The sequence below is a fragment of the Copadichromis virginalis genome, linkage group LG1 (assembly GCF_057382275.1).
Source record: "Copadichromis virginalis isolate Kocher_CV1m ecotype Utaka linkage group LG1, C_Virginalis_male_GT1.1, whole genome shotgun sequence".
NCBI lineage: Eukaryota > Metazoa > Chordata > Actinopteri > Cichliformes > Cichlidae > Copadichromis > Copadichromis virginalis.
The window spans coordinates 21,044,833-21,069,348 of NC_140618.1; the positions used below are offsets into that span (position 1 = coordinate 21,044,833).

Sequence of the window (24,516 nt, forward strand, 5' to 3'; positions counted from 1 at the left end):
GAAGGAGGCAGCAACGTATTGCAGCCGGCAGAGCATCTAAAAGCTCTAGAACTCATGGACATCGCCAAATGTCCTTGGGTTCTAGATTCAGGCCGTCTTTGACTGCAAATAATTTTCATCCAATAAAGTCCTTGGATTTCAAATTGTGTTACTTCATCCAGTTACATTTGAGCCTCTGAAAATGCAATATTCCTAAACAGTTAATGTCTGCACTCAATTTTGCACTTCAATCACATCTTGACTGTTCAATTTAAAACCAACTGTGGTGGTGTACGGTGGCAAAATTACAAAAAGCGTCACTGTCCAAAAACTTATGGACCTGACTGTATCTTAGAGAGCAGAACTTCTGTGTTTACAGTTCCAATAAAGAACCACATATGATTCATTTAAGTACTCAAAACTAATAAGCTGAAAATGCAAACTGAAGCACTAGCAGTGTTTAATTCTTTGAAAGCTGTCCTTTAACATTTTATACCAAAGTGTGGGTCAAATTACTGTGAAGCTGAGTGGGAATGACATTACTCAGTGATAATGGCTGCTAGTGTGACCATCACTGATGAAGCACAAATCGGGTAACAGTGGTGATCTTTGACTGTCAAAATAAATTAAAAGCGATTGAATTTAGAATAATACAGCTTTTAGATTTGTTTTTCAAATGGCCGCATATAGTTGTCAGTTTAATTTACCAAATTCCTGGTTTCCCCTCCCAGTCTCTGTAATCATAGCAGCCAAGCACAAAGAAGACATTTCACGTTTTGCTCTGTAAAGTTAGAGAATGGGATAAAACTGCAAACAAAGGAATCTGTCAGCATTTGCTCTGCTTTTCTATCCTGTCTTACTTCACTAACATGCTTCAGTCACTCAGGAAAAAATGTGGAGGAACGAAGTATCACATTTAACGCTGTTTATCCCATTTGAAAAAATATGCCTATATCATATTGATGTAACTTTTATTTTTCATTACTGAATATAATAGCTTCACCCTGACAAGCTGCTGTGCTGTTGCTGTCTGGAAGATTGGATGACAAAGGCTTTTTACTAGCAAATAATCATCTGGTGGAGATGATACTGGAAAATGCTGTCAAAACATAATCAAGAACTGAAGTGGGGGGAGAAAAATGCAGTCAACGACGTCTGACATTCATTCAGACAGTAAAAATATACTGCAGACAAATACTGTGTGCTCTCAATATAAAATAAAAACATTCTGATCTGCTTAAAAAGGAAATGCCATATGCTTTGGATACACCGAAAAGGAAAATCACTAAGTGACAAATCTGCGTAAACCTGAGGCTCTGCTGCAGACATTAGTATTGGTGCACTATACTTGGGAAAAATCTTCTACACAACGGCAACATTTAAAGCTGTTTGTTATCGCTATATGTGTCATTTACTGACTCCTTTAATAAAATGTCAATAAAGAGAGGGTGCAATTAGGCCCAGACACAAAAGTCCATAATTTAAAATTCAGTCATCACCCAATCACTCAAAACGGGAAGGGGGTCTTCAAAGAAGCAACATCAGTTCAGCTTGCCTCGAAGTAGATGTTGATAATTTTAAAAAATGAAGTTCACGATTTAGCCCAGAAAATACATTTTAAACGATTCTCCATCTTCGCTGTATTATCCACCCCCCCTCCCCGCTCCCTCTTCTCTGCATTGATAAGGCGATTCACAGACCTATGACATGACCCCACGCCTCGATTTCACCGTGAAACCCCGTTGTCTCTATCTCGTGGTTTGATCCAGTATTGCAGCAGGTAGGCTGTGGATTTCATAGCTCTTGCATCAAAAGTGTGTTCTACATGCACGGGACAATTAAGAAAAAAGAAAGAAAGAAACCAACGTGTCCGAGGAGAGAAATCAGACACGCATGCTGAAAATATCTCGCTGTCCAAATAAAATAACGCCTGGCTACTTTGTGTCCTTTAATGTGCGAACAGTCTTGACAGATCCACTTTCACAGTGAATCAGTGCGCAGTGTGAGGACGCGTGCAGCGGGCAGACTGTCAGTCCTCTCCACCCTCCCATTGGCTGCAGGATTCTCGGTGTCTCTCCAGTTTCCTTAATTCTCCAAAGCTACTGGAGCTGACGGAGGTTTACGATGGATCGCGAGATGGAGCTTCACCTGTAGATATTTCATATTAACCTGTGATTCAAAATTGAGAGAGGAGGATTAAAAAAACTAACACCTCTTTGGAAGTAAATGGTTTTCTATTGGATTTTGCGTTGCTGAACAGTTGCTGGAAATAACTTCACTATCACAGTTTTGCGGGCGGGCTGTCGCCTCCTGCTCCGGTTTAACGGGATACCGTAAGCTGTATGGAGGGATGTCGGCATGGCTTGCACCAGGAGAACCAAAACTTTGGTGTCCACATGCGTGATACTGAGCGGCATGACCAACATTGTTTGCCTGCTCTATGTCGGATGGGTTACTAACTACATCGCCAACATTTACATCAAGGTCCCGATGCCTTTACCCGAGAGAAAGTTAGAAGGGGACAAGCGAGGTGACACTCTCCGGATCATGGAGAGGCTCGATCGGCTGGAGAATGTGGTCAACCAGCACATTCATGGTAAAACCTGTTATTTTAACACGGTTCTGGATGAACTAATCCTTCTGTTTTACATATAGTGTCCGAGCTATTTGCACTAAACCATGTGAAAGTTTCATTTTTGTCACATAAAGGTGTGTGGCATTTGAAAGTGCGTTGTGCCTGGGGGAATGGATAGAGCAGGAACTTCTTTTGTCTGTTCACGATCAGATTATTTAGAGGGTGTAATAAAGGACAAAGAAAAGCTGCAGGTTTGCAAAGGAGTGCAGCGAGGCTCTAACCTATATGACAGTAATACAGCACACATAAACACCATTTAAAAAGCTGCATATATGAATTTCATTGTAATAAACAGATAGAATACAATAAAGTCTGAACAGCATTTTCTCCTTTTGTTTTACGCACAGAGAGTGAATCTTGTCAAACACGGGATTGTATCTTTCCTTCATTTCTTTAGGTGTTGTTTTTGCTGTACAACGCGGATTGTTAATAAAACGTTTCCTCTTAGAGAGACAAAATTCAATAAAACGTTGAGCGCTGCCAGCGTTAAAATACAACTGCACGACAGGACATTTCACATCTGCATTAAGTCTGATTATGTGTATAAGAAACTTGCAAAGAGAATTTCTGGATCTGCTCTTTCATTCCTCGTCTGAATGAATCGGAGTTATACATTAAACAGCTGAAACAAAAAGTAAGTCTTTTCTCCCCAATCACGTTTGACTTGAACTTGACCTGTTCCTACACTTATAGGAATGCCGGGAATCCTTTTGGTCAGATTCCTTGCTGGCATGCAGTTTCTTTACGCTTGATCACACATGGTTAATTTTCGTCCTCTCCCTCTCTTTAAAAGAGCTATTCTTGTCGTCACAAGGGGGGCTCGTTTTGGGCAGGTCCCAATTTGAAATGGCACAGAGCTGCTGCAGAACTGAAATGCAGGCAGAAATCTACTCATGCTTCTTTGAGCAATAAGGCTCTGTGCTAAGCTTGGGTAAACATTCCTCCTGGAGGCAGGTCTCCATTTCAGCTTGGCACCCATAGGCATCTGCAGGAGCTTTGTTGAGTTGCCCCCAGTGACTTGCCTCCAAAGTACACGTTTCAGCTATTTCTGTTACTCTGACTGGAAAAGATAATATGTGACATTGCCACTGCTGCTGCGATTCTGCTTCTTATTAACCTTATCACCCAACCTATATAAATTATGCTGCTTACACGGAAAAAGACTCGGTCTCTAGAATCACCTGTACTTTATTTTAAGCTGCTTTTTGACAGACCGCACATGCAACATCTCAGTTCTTGGACTTTTTCCAGCTTTAACGCGCAGTTTGGCATATGGGGAAATGTGCTTATTCACTGTATTGCATTCGGTCAGATGAAAAGATCACAAACCCTCCCATCTCGTTTCTGTTTGGTAAATAAGCTAAGCTGCAAGAGTGCCAACAGGGAAAAAGCTCACCTTGCTTTGTCCAAAGATTAAAAAAAAAATATATCTGCCTGCAGCCCCTCTGAGGCTCACTGATTAACTTGTTATATATTGCTGAAATTACTGCACCCAGACCAATTCCCATGCACAACCCTCCATAAACCATAGCTTGTTTTCCTTCACTTTGGCCAAAAGTATCATGGTATTTGGAGGTTGTTCAGTTCTTTTTAACATTTGGACGAAGGCTTGCTGTTCGGATTTCTCTAAGTCAACGTGGCTTCTGGCTGTAACAGAAACAGGGGTATAGCTCCCTAAATGGAAACTCTCTTTAAAAACAGGCTGTGGTTCACGTTTTTCTTACTGTCTTTTTGTGCTACTTTTAAAACTAGGACAATCATCCTGTAATTAGTTTTAAAGAAAACATCATGCATATCAAACATTTTCACTTCTCCATTGTTTCACCAGCTCCTGCACAGTCAGCCAGCATTATTATTGTCTGCTTTGGGATTTTTTTTTTTAAGTTTCTGAACATGTTTCCAGGCCCTTGCCATAAACTGCAGAGACAAGACAGAGATAACTTTAATAGCAACAGTAAGTCTCAGTGATGGTCATTTTTTAAGAGTTCGGGACCACAGTGTTGTTGTTGGAAGCAAAAATCTGTTCGGGCTAATGCAGGGGGAGACTGTTGGAGCTGACTCAGTCAGAGCACATTTGCAACAGTAAAAACTGTAACAGCAAAATGACCCATAATTCTAAGTGCAAGCCATATTGTCTGGATTTCCCCGATAATTGCTTTCAATGGATCTGCAGCAAATGTAGACCCATAATCTGAGTGCATATGTGGCCAACAGCGTCCTCAGAAAAAGAGCCAGAGAGTCATTAGTGCACTTTTGACATCTCTAAAAATACATTTCCTTTCTGTACAATGATTTGAGACAAATGCAGAAATGGTATATTTTCACTCTTACATTCTTCAGTTTTGTGATGTGACTTGAGTCATTGTATACTAGTCACACAGCCACCAACTGTATATGCACTTAGTTTCAGTGCAGCGGAGGCCAACATGAGCCCTCACACCAGAGAGCATTACCGCATCCGAGAATGAAACATTTATTGCAGCTGACAGTCAAGAGAGATGTCTCTGGTGTCAGCTTCGCTCTCAGGGATGAGACAGAAATATTCCACTATGTGATGAAGTTAAGTGGCCTGTTACCAAGATAAAGCATCATGGAAACAGCATGTTAAGCGGCTGAACTCTTTTTTTTATTAAGTAGAGTCACCCGAGGAGAGTTTTTTCGAGTGGCTGGACCGAGCACGTTCACACATGTCCACCATGTGTGAACGTGCACTCTTTCCCTTACGCTACCAAACCCAAAACTCAAGGGCAAATGCTGCAGCTACATGTGTGACAGTTTACAGAGCATATTGTCAAGTCGTGCTACAAAATGTCTGATAAACCTCTGGAATATACAGTTAATGGAGCACTCCACTAGGTGTAATAGTCAAGCTTTTTTTGCTCTGTGTACATTTACATATATTTGTAATTCTTTATTAAAATAGGAGGCATCAGAATTCCACATATTTTTATTTCAAATAGTGCTCATCAACTAATTTTGTCTTATTTTTTGCTGCTTTTTGTTGTTGATCTGGGTGACAAACTGTTGCATTGTTGACACAGCAGGAAAAAATAGCACTGAATAGCACTGCAGCTAAGAATTATATTCTTGAAATCATTTTGGTTCTTTGTTAAACCATTAATGAATTGTTAAAAAAAAAAAAAAAACGAAGAAGAAGAAAAACAATTTCTAAGAATCAATGGGTGACATCTTCCAGTTTCCTGTAATTTGGATTTTGTTGTTTAGTTTAGTTGGTATAAACAAAACAATGAGGCCAATTATCACACCTAAACAAACATAAATGCATGAGTGTATACCATAAAAGCTGTGCTGTTTTAACAAACTGCTGTTTTATTGTGATGGTGATTATGAAAAGATAGCCGGTTTCATTGCTTCGATTTGACCTCTGAGGACGTACATTCGTCTGATTGAACAGTCACGGAGCCTCTGTGAGCGAGGCATTAACACAGTGGTGATTTAGCTGCAAATGATTGTGACAGCTCCCATGATGGCTCCAAGAAAATACTGTACACCCATCAACTCAATTGAGAAGCTCAGTAAAAGAGCATTTCAGTTGATGCTCAGAGGACAGTTATAGCTGGCTGTTTATCTGATGTGATTTTCTCTGGGGAAAGTCGGTGCAGGCTGGAATAAACGAGTGAGGGTGAAAACTGAGAAAGGTGGGTGCATGTTTGTCTGCATGTGTTCAGGTGCTTGTGTGCTTGCTTGTGCAGGCTACGGCATGCAGCTCCGGCAAGAACAAGCTGCACTCACACATACTTGTGGATTCTCAGGACTTAAGGGCCAGTGAAAGAAAGCCGTGTTTCTTACAGAAGTTATGATAAAATATAATGACTGCGTTTGCATCATAAACAACAAGAAAACACAAAATTTCTGTATTACTATAAGAATACACGTGTGTGTGTGTGTGTGTGTGTGTGTGTGTGTGTGTGTGTGTGTGTGTGTGTGTGTGTGTGTGTGTGTGTGAAAACCTCTCTTTCTGGCTCACGTTGCAGAAACCTGTTGATGATTGGTCTGTTTCTCTTTACCATTTAACTTCTTCTGAATCTGACTCACATTCATTTGGCAGCTCTGAGAGCTTGTTACTTCAGCAGAGACTAGTGAGGCAAACTACACAAATAGTGCGGCTGTTATGTTGGTGTGCAAAGCAGCTTATTTTCCTTATGGATATAGCACAATTTGAAACATTTTTATAGGTTGTGATGATTTTTTTTTCCCAACATGTCATATACCAAACGACAGATTAATGCACAAGCACCACTAGTACTACTACTACTATTAGTAGTTCATGTACCTTGACATATTGCAATCTGGCAGATAACTAGAGTTAGTGGGCATAAACTGAGTGGCTAATTAAGGTAATTGAGGGCAGGTGCTGGCAGGTTTAGGACAGCGGGAACAGCTGAAGACTGCTGCTGGGTGGAGAGACTATTCGGCATCTGAAGTGGCAGGACAGGTTCAGACTGGCAGAGAATCATGATGAGCATTAGCATGCAGAACCATTAAGGATGAAGATGATGTAGAACTGTTGCAAACTAATGTGCTATCCATGATGAACAAAAATGTGATTTTATTATAATATTTTTGTAAGAAAATGTCAGTGTCGTTTTACCCATTGTTCTCAAGTGCTGTCTTTGCAATATACTGCAGAAACACTGCTTGTAATTACTGTAGCAGGCTATTAAAGAGATCATATTTTTCTTTCTAATATTGTCTTCTTTTCATTGGCTCCCTGTAAAATCTGGAATTTAATATGAAATCCTTCTCTTTACATGCAAAGTCTTGAATAATCAGACCTATCTTAAAGACCTCATAGTACCTTAATTATCCTGATAGAGCACTTTTCTCATAACCTGCAGGCTTATGTGTGCTTCTTAGTTTCCAGAAGTAGAATGGGAGGCGTTCACTCTCAGGTTTCTCTCTTGTAGAAAGAGCTTCCTCTTGTATTGAATTCAGGAGACCAATATCCTCCTTGGGCTTAAAATTGTACTTTTTGTTCAAGCTTGTAATTTGGGATAGATCAGGTGATTCTGAAACCTCCCCTGGTGTTGCTGCTATAAGATTAGGCTGTTGGGGAATTTCCATGATACATATCATTTCTTTGTGACACTGAAATTTTGGAAGCAAACAATGCAAAACAACTTAGACAAAGCAATGCTTTGAGTGAAACGCTAACACAATAAGAATGCTGGCAGGCTCATGTTTAACAGGTGCAGCACCTACTGTAATTGCCACGTTCGTTTCATAAAGACAAGAACTAACAGACTTAAAAACTCCTTTGTCCCACACGCCATCAGACTGTTTAACTCCTCTCTGGAGGGGAGAGGGAGGGGAAACAGGAGGACAAAGGAGGGAACAACTAAGCTGTAGTGCCTCTTCACCTCACTGTGCAATACCTTTTGTGCAATACTTTTGTAAATAGTCAACGGTGCAATAGACTCAATACTTGAAATGTGCAATTCACTTGTATTTTTATTTTTATTCCTATTTATTCTATTTATCCCCTTCGTATATTTTATTTATATTGTCTCTGTATTTATATATATGTGTGTGTGTATAACTCTGTAACTTCTGTCGGTGCTGTGCTTTTTTGGAAATCGAATTTCCCAGAGGAACCCACCCGAGGGATTAATAAAGTTCTATCTCTTATCTTATAAGACAAAGGAATATATTTTCTAATGGTCTCCTTGAGGAAATTGGTCTATTTCATTTAGCCCAGTGTAGGTATTCTGATAGAAAATCCGGTTCAAACCCAGGACCATTTTGTTGTGCACTGACTGTGGAAACTACAGAGCCACCATGCTGCCTTAGCATGCCAAAAATCACTAATTAGTACTATAGTACCCTGCAGCTAAGGCTGAATGTCATTAATTTTTCAGGTATTTGTATCATGAACCACAGTAAATTAACTCAAAGGGATGGGAGTGAATAAATGTGACTGTACGTCCATAATAACTGGTTAAGATTCAGACTCTTTGAATTTCTATATTTCCAATACATAGAATTCAGCTGGGAAATAAACATGCCAGTGCGTTCAGTTAAGTAATCTGCAGTATGTTCGATACTGCTTCAAAAATACTGCAAATGTATCTCAGGTGTGGAATGTGTGTGTGGCATTTACATGTTTTCCCTGTGCTTGTGTGCGTTCTCTCGGGTACTGCGGTTCCCTGCCACAGCAGCCCTGCACTGCATGTTAGGTTAATTGGTGGCCGTAGGTGAGAATGTGAGCGCGAATGGTTGTTTGTCTCTTTGTGTTGGACCGGAGACCTTGCTAAGGTGCACCCCTCCTCTTGCCCAATGACAGATGGGATAGGCTCCAGCCCCCACCCATGACCCTGAATTGGATAAGCAGTTAAGAAAATGGATGGATGGTGTCTCGGGTGTTTCTGTAGTTAGTTATACCTTTTGTGCAAAGTCAATAGATCTGTGACGAGCTAATATTGGTCTGGCGCTGCTGTAAAGATTTTGTGATTAAAAAGAATATTTGTTTAGGGAATAATGCAGTCTTGGTAGGCTGGCAACATTTCATGTATTTTTAAGTAAGCAGCCAGGTAAGACACTCTGCACATTTAGAGAGACATGAAAATGCAAGTGCTTATAAAAGCTCCAGCCCTTTCAATATGTTTTTTTTTCTTTTTATGAATAGATCATGAAGCAGAGATGGTGCTTCTCAGACTTCACCATCTGTTAAAATATAGCAAAGAGGATTTTACTGCATGACTTTATCTTAATGCACAGAGCTTAACAGTGCTTCATATTGTACTGTAATGTAACTGTGGCTCTAAACATTCTGCTGTAGATTTATTACAAGTCTGATTCATCTGTCAGCTGTTCGCAGCCTGTAGGCAGGGCTGCAGACAGTGTGTGAGAGCGAGATGTGTGAGGAGTGGGAATATAAAACAGGAGAATATTCTGGGTGGTAATTTCAATAAATCAAGACGCTATTGAAACACAGGGATATTAATCCACTGGAGAGTCTTTGGTAATGAAAACAATTAATTATTTTGAATCCAGAGGGCTAATATGTTAAAGTAAGTAAAGCCCTCTTACAAAAAAGGTCATCCCTTGACAATTTATCCTGAATTGATCAGTTCACTTTTGCAAATGTTCTCAGTGTTGTTTTCCCCCTGCTGAATTTGAAGTTGCAGCTAAATATGAAAACAATCCTTGTAAGTCAGATGGAAATCTGATTTAGCTCTGACTGCATGGGATTTACGTTACAGCCCCAGCTGACAGTGAGCAGTTTATCTTTACATATTGATCTACAATGATTTATTGATAAGAACCTCCTTCCCTGGAGCTGGTTAGGTAAACATAATAAATATTCTCACAGGATAAACATAAAGATGCATTGTGTGATTTTTAGACCGATGTGCGACGAAAGTCTTTTCTCTGGGACACATTTCTGATAACCAGATGTTGTCATCCTACAGTCAGTGGAGTAGTTATTTGCTGTCAGCAGAATGAAGCCCCATATTAGTACACTAGATGTGATCCTCAAAGTTGTCAACACCACATTTATAAGAATTTAATTAGCAAAAATAAACACAGGGTGTTTTGTGAGAACATGCATGGACATAACAGATATGTATCTGTGTTAAAACATCTGCAGAATGCTCAGCGCAAAAGACGATGAGTGCATCAGCAAAGCATTCGAAGTCAATCCATGGACTGGAAAGCGTCAGCTGTTTCATGGTTATGTTAAGCCAACCCAGACCTCTTATATAAATCTGGGCCCTAATTTTGGTTTAGTGTTTTATATCAATTATAATTAATGTAAGGGGTTATAATACCAACAGAGTCTCATTGAGGTGAGACTCTTTATTTTGCAGAATAATCATAAACCAGTATTTGTTTGAAAAGAAAATGGCAAAAGAATGCACCATCTGGGTTTCTCCTCAAAGTATCTTCTAATCCACTGTAAATGCTTCAGACCTCCGTGCTTCACATTCAGCGTATATCAGCAAAGGCAGCAACAGCGGAGAACAAATTGAAGTGTTTTGTTGCACTATGCATTCAAGATTTGTCAGCAGTCGTTTCTTTTTCTCACTCCTCTGCACTTTTTCATAATTAATGGCACTAAGTGAGGAAGTATGCGTTTCCAACACAGCTATGCCATTATGTTTTCATCTGCTATATAAACAAGATCTGTCATTTTCTCATGTAGTGTCTCTTCGACTCCTTTTTATTAGATTTAATCTGAAAGCATATATCTTAAGATATCTGAAATTATCCAGATCTGTGCTTTTATGTTTGCCTAGCTTTGGTATGAGACTGCTGACATTCAGATTATACTTTTGGGTCTATATTAAAGTCAAAATAGAAACGCTTTCATCAGAGCTAAAACAGACAATCAAATATTTAAATCTCTGTCTGTTTTAGCTCTCGTCCCTTTAAACCAAATTTCTTTTGACAGACAAAGTTCTGTGAAAAAGTATTTGCCTCCTATCTGATTTTTTTTATTTATCTTTACTACACATAAATGTTCAAGATTCAATCAATTTCAATAGTAGTGAAACATAACACATAAGTAAATACAAAATGCGGTTTTTAAATGAAATCATTTATTAAGGGGGGGGGGGGGGGGATTTGTAAAATAAATAAATAAATAAATAATTGAACTTTATGTTTGTGTCCCGCTACATCTGGCATAAAACAGCATTTCATATAAAGTCATACCAAGAACACAGTGGTAAAATATTAAATATTAGTTAATAATTATAATAATAATTTCATCTCTGCACACAGTCGTACAAAAGAAGGGCAGATTGTGAGGAAAATTGGTCTGAGCTGCTGGTGCTGCTGGTGCATACAGCATCTGGCTCATGTTCACCCACCAACACCCATCTGTCAGCTGCCTGGATTTGCTTTTATGAACCATGTGGACCTGCATGCAGTGTGTGGCCTCCATGGCAAATCTATAATATGCTGGCCATGTGTGCACTCAGTACACAAAGCCAATCTGCTCACACCTCGACTGAAACTTCAATTGAAGTTTCGTTAGCCAAATTTAAATAATGTTACATATTTTTCACGTCTTATGAATATGCATTTTTCTCCACTCAGCACGTCTTTGCCCTACATGATAGTTGACTGTATCTGTCAGTATTTGATTTCTCTTTATTGGGTCAGCTGATGTTGCTGATGTGAGACAATGATGGGGACGGTGTAGATGGATTATAGGGTGAGACTCGAGAAGATAGAAGTGAATTACTGTGGCCTCAGAAAGAGATTCATCATCGGCTCACTATAATTGAGATCCTCTATCAGAATACATTTTCCCAGGCTTCACTCACCATTAATCCATCACTGATACAGACACAATTTGAGCTGTAGTTGTCCACCCCACAGTGCCACATTGATGGAACAAATAGTTCTCTAAATATCAAATGGACATGATAATTTTTTTCTTAAAATGTTCCATTTTTTGTTCCAAAATACATCCTTTAAAACTCCAGCAAAGTACTGAACAAAAAAAGACTCTTTCCTGCTATTTCTAATAATCATTCAAAATAATCATTGCAAATCTTTTGTAATCTCAAACTGTCAAGGCTTGATGATTCTAAAATGGCATTCAGCTGTATTACCAATGACACTTGAGTCCATCTACAGTTTTTATGGCTCTAATAATTCATGCACCACTCTAAATTCCAAACAGAAAATGTGGAAATTGATGTAGAAAGCTTAATCTAAATGTGTTTGTTTCCACTATTAATTTGGAGAACATTGAGCATCCTTATCATTCCACCCAGATCTGATATTTTCTGTCTCAGTTCATTTGTTATACACATTCATACCCCTACACTAACTTCTGCTCACCTCTATTGATCACTTGATTCCCCTCACGTAAACTCTCATCACATCTCTCCATCTCTTCATTCACTCCCTGGTGTAAATATATTTTGTCCACTTCCAATTGCCCTCTGCCAAATTGCCTGTGATGCTTTTCAAGTTGTAGCTTTCATGCCTTTTTTGTCTTTGGCATCCTGACAGTCTTTTGGACTCTGCCTTTTACCCATTAATGCTTTTGGTCTCTTGATATTTTAGCCTGCCTGCTGACTTTGCCCCTTGCCCCTTGTCCCCATATCCTGCTTGTGCGTGCATTACTTTTCACAAAGGTGAAGCAGCTGAACTTTTGGAGTCCCTTGTTCTCTGAGCTGTCAGTTTTTTGGGGGGTTTTCCCTTTCTATCATAAATTTCATCTCCTCAATAGATTTAGAAGTCCCATCGCTTCATGTGGGCTTATAGCATGGGATTTCTGCTGAGTCACTTCCATCATATTGTATTCTATTTTTCAATCTCTGCCAAGAGGCAATGTTGAGTTTGTTCATTAAATTGACAGCATTTGTAAATGCAGTGATGGCTGTCATCTTCACAGTCTTTCTAAAAATGACATTGTGACAAAATCATAATTCACATAAAATAATAACAGAAAAGACAGAGAAGATACTTAGTAAAATCCAGTCATTAATCACATGAGATCCACCTTAGTGATTGGAGTTTGAGTTGACCTTAAGGTAGATATATTGTGTCAGTTTTAATTAGACGGATCCTAACACCAGTAGCATCACACTGGCCTTTCCCACTTCCACTTAAAACATACGATCCGGTTTAAAACATGACTTAAAGAAATACCAATATTTCAAAATATCATTAATAAAAGTTTTGATTTGAAAAATAGAAAGGGCTGTAGTTTTATATTTCCAGTTGTTGCTCTGAAAACTGGGCATGAATTGCAGAGAGATATAAATTAGTGTGCAGCTGTGTATAAGAAAATTGAGAGAAAATATCCCATTTGTGAAGATATTAAGTAATATTTTTCTGCTGTGATATCTCTGCTACCTGTGCCTTTGCTGTTGTCTTGCAGTATGTCTTGACATAGTTGTTACACTGTTAACATCTGAAGTGAGAACCACCTCCTGTTCTGAAGCTTTTATGTCTCTGTTGAGGCTTAAATCACTGACAGAAACTTCACATTATGCCCCACAGAGATGAAGAGGTTGTAAATGTGCTTTACGTCAACATTTTTCATGCCACTCACCTTTTTCACATATCAGTTCAGCCATTTTCTTAACTTCTTATTCAGTTCAGGGTTGTGGGGTTGCTGGAGTCAAAGTCCCAGCTGACACTGGGTGAGAGAAAGTTTACACTCTGACCAGGTCATCGGTCTGTCATGAGGCTAACATAGAGACAGATAGTTATTCACTCTGTTATCTATTCTTACTTTAGTCCATGAGAGGAAGCCAAAGCACCCAGAGAAAACACAAGCATGCACAGGGAGAACATCCAAACACAGAAACGCCTCAGATGACCAGCATGTTCTTCTTATTTAAGTGAAAATTACTGCAAAAAATGGAAACATATTTGTCCCATGTAAGATTGAAACTATAATATCTTAACACTATAAATCCCAGAAAATTAAAATAATTGCCAAAAAAATGTTTTCTTATTAAGCTAGAGTGTACAGAATCTTTTGACAATTAAAATAATAACAATAAATTCAATATTATTTTGGATATGTAAGTTTTAATTTGTATCATCTTCATTGACGGTCATGAATCAAATCGAAGTATAAATTTGTTTAAAGTACTTTAGTTAATGTTGTGATACTCTTTTGGTGAAAATGAGACAAAATGCAGAAATTGTGAAAATGACTTAATCGTGTTGGTTATTTTTGATCAATCTTGCTTTATTCATAATGCATTAAATGACAACAAGAGTCGCAAAGTAAAGACTACTGTAAGGTAAAAAGGGCTGCAACAGGTTGTGGGATGAGATGAGATGACATCATATGGCACTTACATGAATTTCCTTGGATTTTGAGCTGTTTTTTCCAAAAGGGTTTTAAATGGATCATTCTTAGCGCTACCTCTTATTTCTTGCATTTAAATTCAATTAATTTATTCAAATACATACTTAAGTGCTTAGTTTAATCTTAAGCATAATGTAAGTGAATAATAAATTAGTTTTTCCATTAGTCTTAAGAAAAGAAAATTACTTAAGCAATTGCATTCACTAACATTCAATATGTCTGCATGGTGTGTATAGACAGCATGTATAGGAACAGTTTTACCTACATATACACAAAAGACTCCAAAAGTAAACAAAAGATTGTTTACTCCCCTTCTGTATAAAGCTTTAAACAGGATAAACAGTGAAGACACACACACACTAACTAATTCCCCCTCTGAAATAAACAATACAGAAGCAGATTTGGTCACGTTATGAGGCAATTGAAGGCCTGAAGCTCTGCACCAGCTTCCCTTGCCTGTCTGAGTCTCTTCCTGGTGCAAGTGCAAGCTATCAAATGCACACAAATGCCTTGTGAATGCTAATGCTTTGCATAAAAGTAGAACTGATGCCTTTCAAGGTGGTAAATATCATTTTTATTTAACACCTTTAAATATGTATGGAAATGAAGTCATTAGAATGAGAATCAGAGTCATCTTTATTTGGCCAAGTTTGTGCACACAAACAAGAAATTTGACTCATCAGGTTCGCTTTGCATTTCTTTCTTTCTTTTTTGCATACAAAAAAAGGAATGTTTTTAAAAAGGCAATATACTGTATACACAAGGAGAACACAAATATGAGGAGAAGATAAAAAGTAAGAAAAGTCTTAAGAGAAACTACACAACTTTTTGGAACATTTTGTTATTTGTTTGTTTTTTTACAGGATGTCCCAGCTGCACTGTAGCCTGAGAAGATTTAAAGTTACTTGCATAACAAATCTGGGACTACTTCTCTATAGGACCTTCAGTTATGGGTGGCAGTGGTTAGCACTGTTGCCTTAAAAGAAGAAGGACCTGGGTTTGAACCTCACAAATGACTGCGGTCTTTCTGTGGAGTTTGCTTGCCCTCCCTGTGCCCACACAGGTTTTCTCTGGTGGCTCTGGTTTGTCCCACAGTCACGAGACATGCTCTTTAGACTAAACTGTGATTTTAAATTGACTGTGGATGCGAGACCTGTTGTCTGTCTGTATGATGTCCTTGTCCAAGGTGTATCCACCTTTCACCCTACAACAGCCCATCCACCTGAAAATGGGTGCATGGGCCATCAGTATCATCATCACTTTCTGTATGCTCATCTAATGTGGAAGGTATGGAGAACATATGGTCACAGAAAAAGAAAATGTCTTCATTTATTAGTCACGTTTTCTAGGAAGAGCACTGAAAGCCATGTTAAAAAAACAAAAAAAAAGCTATCTTGCCTTGCTGGGTGTAAATGCTGATAAAACTAACTCTGCTTTTTTTTGTCCCACTTCTTTTACAATCGTTCTTGGGAAGCTTTTAGATCTTCTGACACAACATGACAGGGCATTCAGCTGTCAGGCAGGGTACAGAGGCCAGCAGCTGCCATCAACAACAAACCAGCATCCCGTCTGTCTGGCCTGAGGTGCAAACCAGCACGTTGCAAAAAAACCCCCAAAAACTGTCATGTGCTTTTGTGTGGCATCTGCTCTGTGGTGATAAGGACTGAAGTCAGTTGTTTCACTTTTTGCTTCAAAGCACATAGTTTTAGAGCTAATTATATCTCTCATTGTATTGTTGCTGGAATTAATGTTTAACCTATATGTTCTGCAGAAGAGTTATGACTCTTGATAGTGTGAGTGCGAGGCAGAATGTAAGGCTTTATTCAAAGTGATGTGTGAAATGCAGGAGCACATCTGCTCCCCTGTGATTACAGAATTGAAATACAAAGCACCTGTGTTCTTTTCTTTCTTTTTTTTTTTTAACGAGAGCTGACTTTGGCAGTTCTGCTGTATCTGCAGCCTCAGGTTAAACATATGGACTTGCTGGACTTCTCAGTGATCGCTGTCATTTTGCAGGCTGAAACCCTGGCTTTGTGGCTCCTGGGAAGAACATTTAGGCCACTACAGTTAGTTGGCTGGTGGGCTTAACAGAAGCAGCTACATCTGTCCATTGCCTGAAGTTGCAAACAGCCAAAATATTTTGCTAACCCAAACCCAAGCATAGTGTATTTTTGGTGCATTGTGAAGCATTGTGTGCACATTTTCTTTTATGCATTTACATACTTGCTGAAAACTTCCACATGTTGTGTGGGGATATAACATGCATTACTAGTAATGCCAGCACTCAATGTCTGAAACTGTTTTATTTCCTTTCAATGTTTTAATTTATGCATTATATTAACTTACAGTATCTCAATTTATAGCATTACTTAGATTAGATTAGATGTATTTTTCCCTCTAATAACACCCAACATATTCATAGTCCATGAGATATTGTTGCAGTTTTACTCATTTTTCACTAGCAGCCTTTTCCACTAAAGGTTTGATAAACCTCATTACTGGCCTTCACCTTGTTTCTTCACCCTTAACGAGAGATATGAAAGGTGCAACTCGTAAAGTCAGCTGGTTCGGCAAAAAGACAGCCTGAGGCCATTTTTCTCTATTTCTTACAGATAATAAGCATGCCAGTTCATACTTGCGTCTGGACAGTAACGCTTTATGTGAGGTTAATGATTCTTATGATTATGCATGCATTACACTGGGTGCCAAATCTGACTCCATTTTCCCTTTTGACCTATGTTTTGCTCCTTCTGGGCATTTTAAAGGTGGAATATATACTACAAGCAACTCAGGACAAGAAAATTTTTTGTATTTTAACATCAATAACATGAATGCAGCAAAGCTGAATCCCTGTAGCAATCATTTTGTCCTCTCTATTTTTCATTTTCCAGCCTCCATGTCACCTATCTTCAATAACAAATTAGCAGTTGATTGCTGTACAGATATTGTCATATTCATCAATACGGGAGCATTGTTGTAAAGTTGTTATCAACCAAGTATGATAAAGGCCCGACAGCGCTGAGATGGGTTTTTTTTTTTTTTTTGCCAATCACTGCACCATCTGATTTATTGACCTCAGTCACAAAACATAACAAGCAACTGTCTATTGTTCAGCTTTGACAAAAAACACTTCATTTCACACTTTGTGTTCTGCCCCTGCCACCATTAAAATATTTAAACACACTATGCTGTTGTCATTTTAAAAAAAAGGTAAATTCTTAATTTCCAATGATTTTTGTGTTTCTGAACCATCAGTCCATGTTTTTGTCTTGAATTTTGTTGAAGGATTCCATTTTTATTATAAGCCGTAGCTCTAAAATTGAGGCGTGGGGAGAAATTAAGAAATATATATACAGAGATATGAGATAAGAAAGAAACCTCATGGGGATCTTTAAATATTCTCTTCAATAAAGGCAAGGGTAAACAACAAATAAGGGCACTGAGTGAAGTGAAAACCAAGGGTGGGAGAAATCGACAAGGAGAAACATGTTTGATTCAGTCTCTATAAAACTGCAAAATAATATAAAATTAAAGTATATCAAAGCTGAAGTGCTTTTATGTTTCACTTCACATAAAAATGGTTAGAAATAAGTGACCATTTGAAAGTTCTTTAAGATAAACATCTGGGTCTTCATGTTGTTTGTGTCTGACTGGTGAAAAGTATCTAAGGCACAAAGCAAAGAAATTCATTTAAAAAGCCTAAATAGTGGTGGAATAAAAACTTGGCTGTATTTAGCTTTCAGTTAAAACAGTCCAGCGGGGAGTTTAATGATCAGTTTCTCCATCATCAAAGAATAGATTTTAGTAATCCATCAACAGTGTAATTTAGAAACACAGTCTTATACTACAGTTACAGTAGGGAAAACAGTGGTTGGAGAGCATGGTGCAACCAAAGTTTATGCAACCTTGTGAACTTACAATCTTGTTTATTTTGAAGTGGTTGCTTCAAAGACGGGGATCAGTTCTGGGACTACTTGCAGTCAGTGAAGTTGTTTCCGCATTTGCATGGAGAGTGACAGGTCTTTGTTTCCAGCTGCAGACACAAATCCACTTTTGGGCATCAAGCTGGCAACTGCATGCAATCTGTTTGTGATAATCTGATGATTAGCTGTGATAGATTGCAAAATTAAAAATCTGTTGCTGTCTATGTAGTTTCAAGGTCACTTAAAACAGAAATTCAAATAAACTTCTTAGATTTAGAATCCAGCAGAAACTCATAGATATGAAACTGAAATTCCTCCACAAATAGTGACATTGTTGCTGCAGGATAGCAATTGAACCACAACCAGTAACCTTGCTTTTATATAAGAATATAATCACAATTACAACCATCTGGTAACGAGCTGAGTCAAGTCTCATATTTGAAAGAGACATGTCACAAGTGAGTTTCACTTGTTTCACAAGCAATTGGTTGCTTGTTGGCACTCTGTTGGTGTTTGTCCAGCAAGTCCATTTGTTCAACATGAGGCGGCAGATACAGCAGAACTGCTAATGTATGTGTGTCTGAGGGGAATTATTTGAAAACCTCTGATAATCTGTCTGAGAGTGCAGTTAGTCCTAATCAGACAGTGATTGCTTGGCGATAGTTTGCCTCTCACCACGCAACCTGTGCAATCGCCTTATGATCAAAACTGGGCACTGCAACTACCTGCAATCTGTGACTGAATGCAAAAAACCTCAATGCAACAACTGATTTCTCCCAATCATAAGCAGGTTGGTTTTCAATCTTGTTTGACACGAGCCAATTATTTAACCAAATTATTCAATGAGGAAATCAGAAATGAGTAACAAAATTAATTTTGTAGCTTTCCGGTGACATTTTGGGGCTCCTGGGTTTGATAACATTATTTCAGTCTGTTTTTATCCCTCATCTGCAGGTAGCTCCTGCAGTTTGACCTCAGGTCTTTTTTCCTTTTCCAAAAAGAAATGGAGAAAGCCTTGACTGATCGTTTTCCAATCTTTCAGCTTGCTTGCAGAAGCTGATAATGGATAATTAGTTATCAAAGCTTTGGAGCTTTAGCCAGTCTAACCCAGGAGCACATTTTCTTTTGATATTTGTCTCAATACAACATTGCTTCACATTCATATACAGGAATGTCCTTCTCCAGCTTTCACTTCCCAGAGATGCACTTTATCCACTCTGCATGTAAAGATGCACAACAGTGAAGATGCAAGGAGCAGAGATAGTGGAGCTGGATGAGTTTAAATCCCTGGGGTCAACCATCTAAAGCCTCGGACAGTGCACAAGAGAGGTGAAGAAGAGAGGGCAAGCAGGGTGGAGTGGGTGAAGGTGAGTGTCAAGGGTGATTTGTGACAGAAGGATAGCAGCAAGAGTGAAAGGAAAGATTTACAAGATGGCAGTGAGGCCTGCTATGATGTATGGTTTAGAGACAGTTGCATTAACAAAAAGACAGGAGGATGAGCTGGATGTGGTAGAGCTGAAGATGATAAAATTTTCATTGGGAGTGAGTAGAATGTGCAAGAGTGGAAATGAGTATGTCAGAGGGATGGCTCAGGCTGAGCAGTTTTGAAAGAAAGTTAGAGAGGCAAGGCTGAGATGGTATTGGACGTGCAGAGGAGAGATAGTGGATATATTGGACAAAGAATGTTAACAATGGAGCTGCAGAGCTCAGAGGAGGTTCGTGGATGTTGTGAAGGACACGCAGAGGGTTGTTGTGACAAAGGAGGATGCAGAATGAGGGATATCATCAACATGTGGAAAATGGGGAGTGATGATTAATTGTCCTTGCTGGTGTGTTGGAAGCTGAAGCAGTGACACAGAGCAGCAGAAGCACTAACATATCAGAGGGAGAGAAGGGTGATTTGCAACTTAAATAGAAAACTAAATTAGAATAGTGTATTTGGTTTCTGTGATGAGGAGTGTGAGGCATGTTGAAGCAGTGTGACTTCAGTTGTCTGCCTGAACTAAAATCGGCTTCCCTTGATTTCACAAACTGCGATAAGTTTGGAATTTTTAAGTCCTAATATGTGAGGAGGCAAATAAGACATTTCTCTGAATATTTTTTACTCTTAGCCCAATCACTTGTGCAGGCTCTGATGTGCACATTTTGAATGCAATGTTCAGTTGGTAGGGTGATGTATCTGTAATGCTCAAATAATCTCAAACTGTTTTCTTGAATATAACAACGAGTTCACTGTCCTCAAAATGACCTCCACAGTCACCAGATCTCAATCCAATAGAGCACCGTTGGGATGTGGTGAAATTGGAGAGCCTCATCATGGATTTGCAGCCGATAAATCTGCAGCAACTGTTTGATGTTATCGTATCAATATGGACCAAAATCTCTTAGGAATGTTTTAGCACCTTGTTGAATCTATGCCAAAAAGAATTAAGGCAGGTCCAAAGGCCTAAAGTAGTCTAACCTGGTTTCAGAAAGGTGTACCTTATAAAGATTCTAGTGAGTTTGTATCTGGCAGAGAGCTATCTTTACAGACACTAGGTTTCAAAAATCAGATTACAATAGAAGGCTGGATATAATCTTTTAAATCTTTTTTATGTAAACACTTGGCACTAGAGCAGCTCAGTATTTTTTCCCAGACTAAAGTACATAAACAAATGCAACAATAGAAACTCGAGCAGATGTTTTCTTGTTCAGTTCCTGATCGTGGAGGTGTGAAGAGTGTGAATAGTATGCTTTTGTGTGCCATCATTTCATTCAAGTATAATCAGAAATAAAAACTCAAAACAAACCTCAGGAGATGAACAGCTTTTTCAATAGTGACTTGCTTCAATAGCTCCAGCTGTTAGGTGACCTGTTCCATATTCCCATCAAAATTCCCCAAGTGAAAAATCAAGGAGCTCTCTACCTGAATAATTGATAAATACCCCTCACCAGTCGTCAACATAGGGCATGATCAAAAAATAAAACATGAATCAACGATGTCTGTATCTGCTGTCTAAATCCATGTAGACTTCACTGAATATAGAGCAGATATTTCTGTTTCTACGTGCGGTCATTAAGAAAAACCTCTGTACTCTCAGTACAGTATTTTAAATATTCTGTTACTAGTGTGTCAAAATCCTTCACATTTCCCAAGATCTTTCTGCATTCATTAAAAGAAAGTTTTTCACTGATTTGTGCTGGTGTAGTTGAACATTTTTGTACAGCTCTGCTGGAATTAGTTTTATTGCTTATAAGATATTGAATAGTAAAATACTAAAAAGAAGAAATTCTCTGAGAGTCACTGACACACTGATGATTTATTGCTCAGCTATGTCAGTCCTTTGAGAAATAACGTAATGAAAAAACAAAAAGGTACGTAATAAAATTATTGTTGGTTGGTAGATAGATTTTTTTGGTTTTTGACAAATAAAAAATACACACTTTTTGGTTTTTAGCCACACTTATAGCACTGCTGCCAATGTCAGTCAATGATTTGACTTTTTTTGTCTGCACACTTAAAAAGTTAAACAACTGTTGGATAGATTGCTCTGAAATACGTGCTAGATGAATTGTACTTAGTTGGATTGCCAACTGGCTTTTCCTCTTTTGAGCCTTTTGAGTGAGAGGTATTAGTGTAAGGACCAATTTTCCTGTAGAACTTGAATTTGGTTGAAAGCATACCCCAAGAGTTTCTGTGGTTCTAGCAGAGTGTTGGAAAAAAACAGTGTTGGAATATTTCAGTGCATTGTGTTACTTTAAAGAGTCAAATTTCCAGTTAAGGATCAATTTATATCATAAATGAAGCAACTTCAAAATTAAAAAGTAAAACAGTAGTTTAAAAATAAAATCAGACAGGAGTACACAACATTAAAGAACAACGACACGTCTCCCCAACTAACCCTCATATTTAACATTTATTTTAACACTTATTTTAAATTAAGTAATTCATATAATTTCAGAATAACCAGAACATTTCATTGCAATTTTTAAATCTGGTAAAATTACATGAATTTTCAGGTTGGGAAGAGACCGCTTGACACTAGCCAAGAGAAAGTGTTTCAATTACTATTCTGAATGATGCTGCAGTTTACGCCATGCATTTGAGCTCATTCTCAGTTCTTTTTATATGTTGCAGGTTTATATGTTCTTATGTTCATACTTTCCATATATATTGTTGCTTTATTCAAAGCATCCTTTCAGGGGTTAGTGTTTGAAACAGGAACATTTCCTGATTTTTCCTTTTTTTTTAAAAACAACAACAAAAAAACCCACCTTGTAGAGGGGGTTTCTTTTTTTTACATGGGGATGTTTTCTTTTGTTTGTTTTATGAGTTATGAATCATTTTCCAAGATCATTTGTCTTCATAGGGAGATCTTTAGTTATGTAAATGAGCTAGCAAATCTCTATTATTTGATTCTCTGATGTCACATTTGTAGATTTACTGGCTTGATCTATTAGTAAAATGGCTATTTGTATAGCGCTTTTCTAGCCCCTAAGGACCCCAAAGCGCTTTACACAACCAATCATTCACACACTGGTGATGGCAAGCTACATTGTAGCCACAGCCACCCTGATAGAGGCGAGGCTGCCGGACACTGGCGCCACCGGGCCCCTCTGACCACCACCAGTAGGCAACAGGTGAAGTGTCTTGCCCAAGGACACAATGACCAAGACTGTCCAAGCCGGGGCTCGAACCGGCAGCCTTACGATCACAAGGCAAACTCCCAACTCTTGAGCCACGATCGCCCCAGTACTGGTCAAACAAATTAGGGGTGCAGACAACTAACACATCATAGAGCATAAATACATAGCTTATCTCGGGGAACTCATAATATATGCTAAGTGGGGGGACTTTTAATGGCTTGCAGAAGAAAAACACTTCTAGTAGTAAGGAACGTAGCAACAACAATTATTTGCTGTTCTTTCTGTTGCCTCTAAGAGCAGACTTGTCTCTACATTAGTGTTGTAGCAAATTGGGTTAATGGTAAATTATTAGAAAATTAGGTCTTAAAGAAAAAAAAGTGTTTTGTTATACTTTCAAACTTCATTACCAGTGAATAGTTGGTATTGGCTTAAAAAGACAGATGTGCTTTTTTTTTTTTTTTTTTTTTTTTTTTTTTTTAAATGACATCAGAAACAGCAGTATGCGACATTACGTGATGGCAGAGCTTCAGTTCATCCTTTGTCATTTTTTTTTTTTTTTTTTTTTTTTTAATAAATAGGACAGGGGGAATGAATGAGAGAGAGAGGGGGAGAGAAAGAAAGAAAACCCAAGGGGAGAAGAGACGGTGAGAAGGGGGGGGAAGAGAGACAAAAAAAAAAAACTCCTGGGTCACCTGTATGGAGAAAAAACAAACAAACAAACAAACAAACAAACAGAGGAGACAGCAAACAACAAAGAGCAACATAATAATAGAGAAAACAAAGCACCATCACAATAAACTAGCTAGTCATAGATATCAGTATTTACTAAGTAATAAACGATATTGTGCAGCACGCAAGATAGACAGCGCACAGTGTGCTTTGAGGCAGCAGCCAAGAAAGCTTTAGTCCGCGTCTGTGAATACCCATGTGTGCATACCTGTGTGGATCAGCATGCTTGCATTCCAAAGGTTTCTCCATGTAATGATCTGCTAGGGAGTGTGGGGGGGCCACAGCCCCATCCTCCAGGGTGTGAAGCGGGTATGGAGGAGATCAAAACTCCAGACATCCAGAGGCCCCCAGAACACAAGAGACCATGGAAGACCAACAGAGGGGCAGCCGCGCCACTGTTCCAGTAAGAGCTGAGGAGAGTCCCAGATGAGGGCTCACTCAGCAGCCGCGGAGCAGAAGCCAGGGGGGGTTGCAGTGACGCGCCCGTGAGCTCCGCCGGCCCCCAGCTGCGCCTGAGTGACCGAGCCCTAGGCCGAGAGGCCGGGGGCACCCCACCTCCAAAGGGGCCCGAGCGAGCCCCAGGCCCCGACAAGCGGCCGCCAAGGAGTGAGCCGGTGTGTACCCGGACGCCCACCCCCAGACACAAAGAACCACCAACACACCGACACCTGAGGGAGTCCGCCACCGGCAGGGGAAGTGGTGGTGGGTGGAGATAGGCCTCCAAACCTTGGAGGGCCTGAGGTGTCCCCAGAGAGGTGGCGTCTGATACCCAACCTGACATATAGACACAGACATACAGGCACACACAGACA

At 39.0% G+C, this 24,516-nt stretch overlaps 1 protein-coding gene across 1 annotated transcript in view; it reads left to right on the forward strand.

Annotated features, from left to right (window-relative positions):
- Positions 1-1,771: 1,771 nt before the first annotated feature.
- galnt18b (UDP-N-acetyl-alpha-D-galactosamine:polypeptide N-acetylgalactosaminyltransferase 18b) overlaps positions 1,772-24,516 on the forward strand; it is a 107,499-nt gene continuing 84,754 nt past the window's right edge. The window contains exon 1 of the mRNA XM_085454206.1: positions 1,772-2,575. Coding sequence (XP_085310332.1) covers positions 2,338-2,575 — 238 coding nt within the window. The 5' untranslated portion in view covers positions 1,772-2,337. The remainder of the gene's footprint in view (positions 2,576-24,516) is intronic.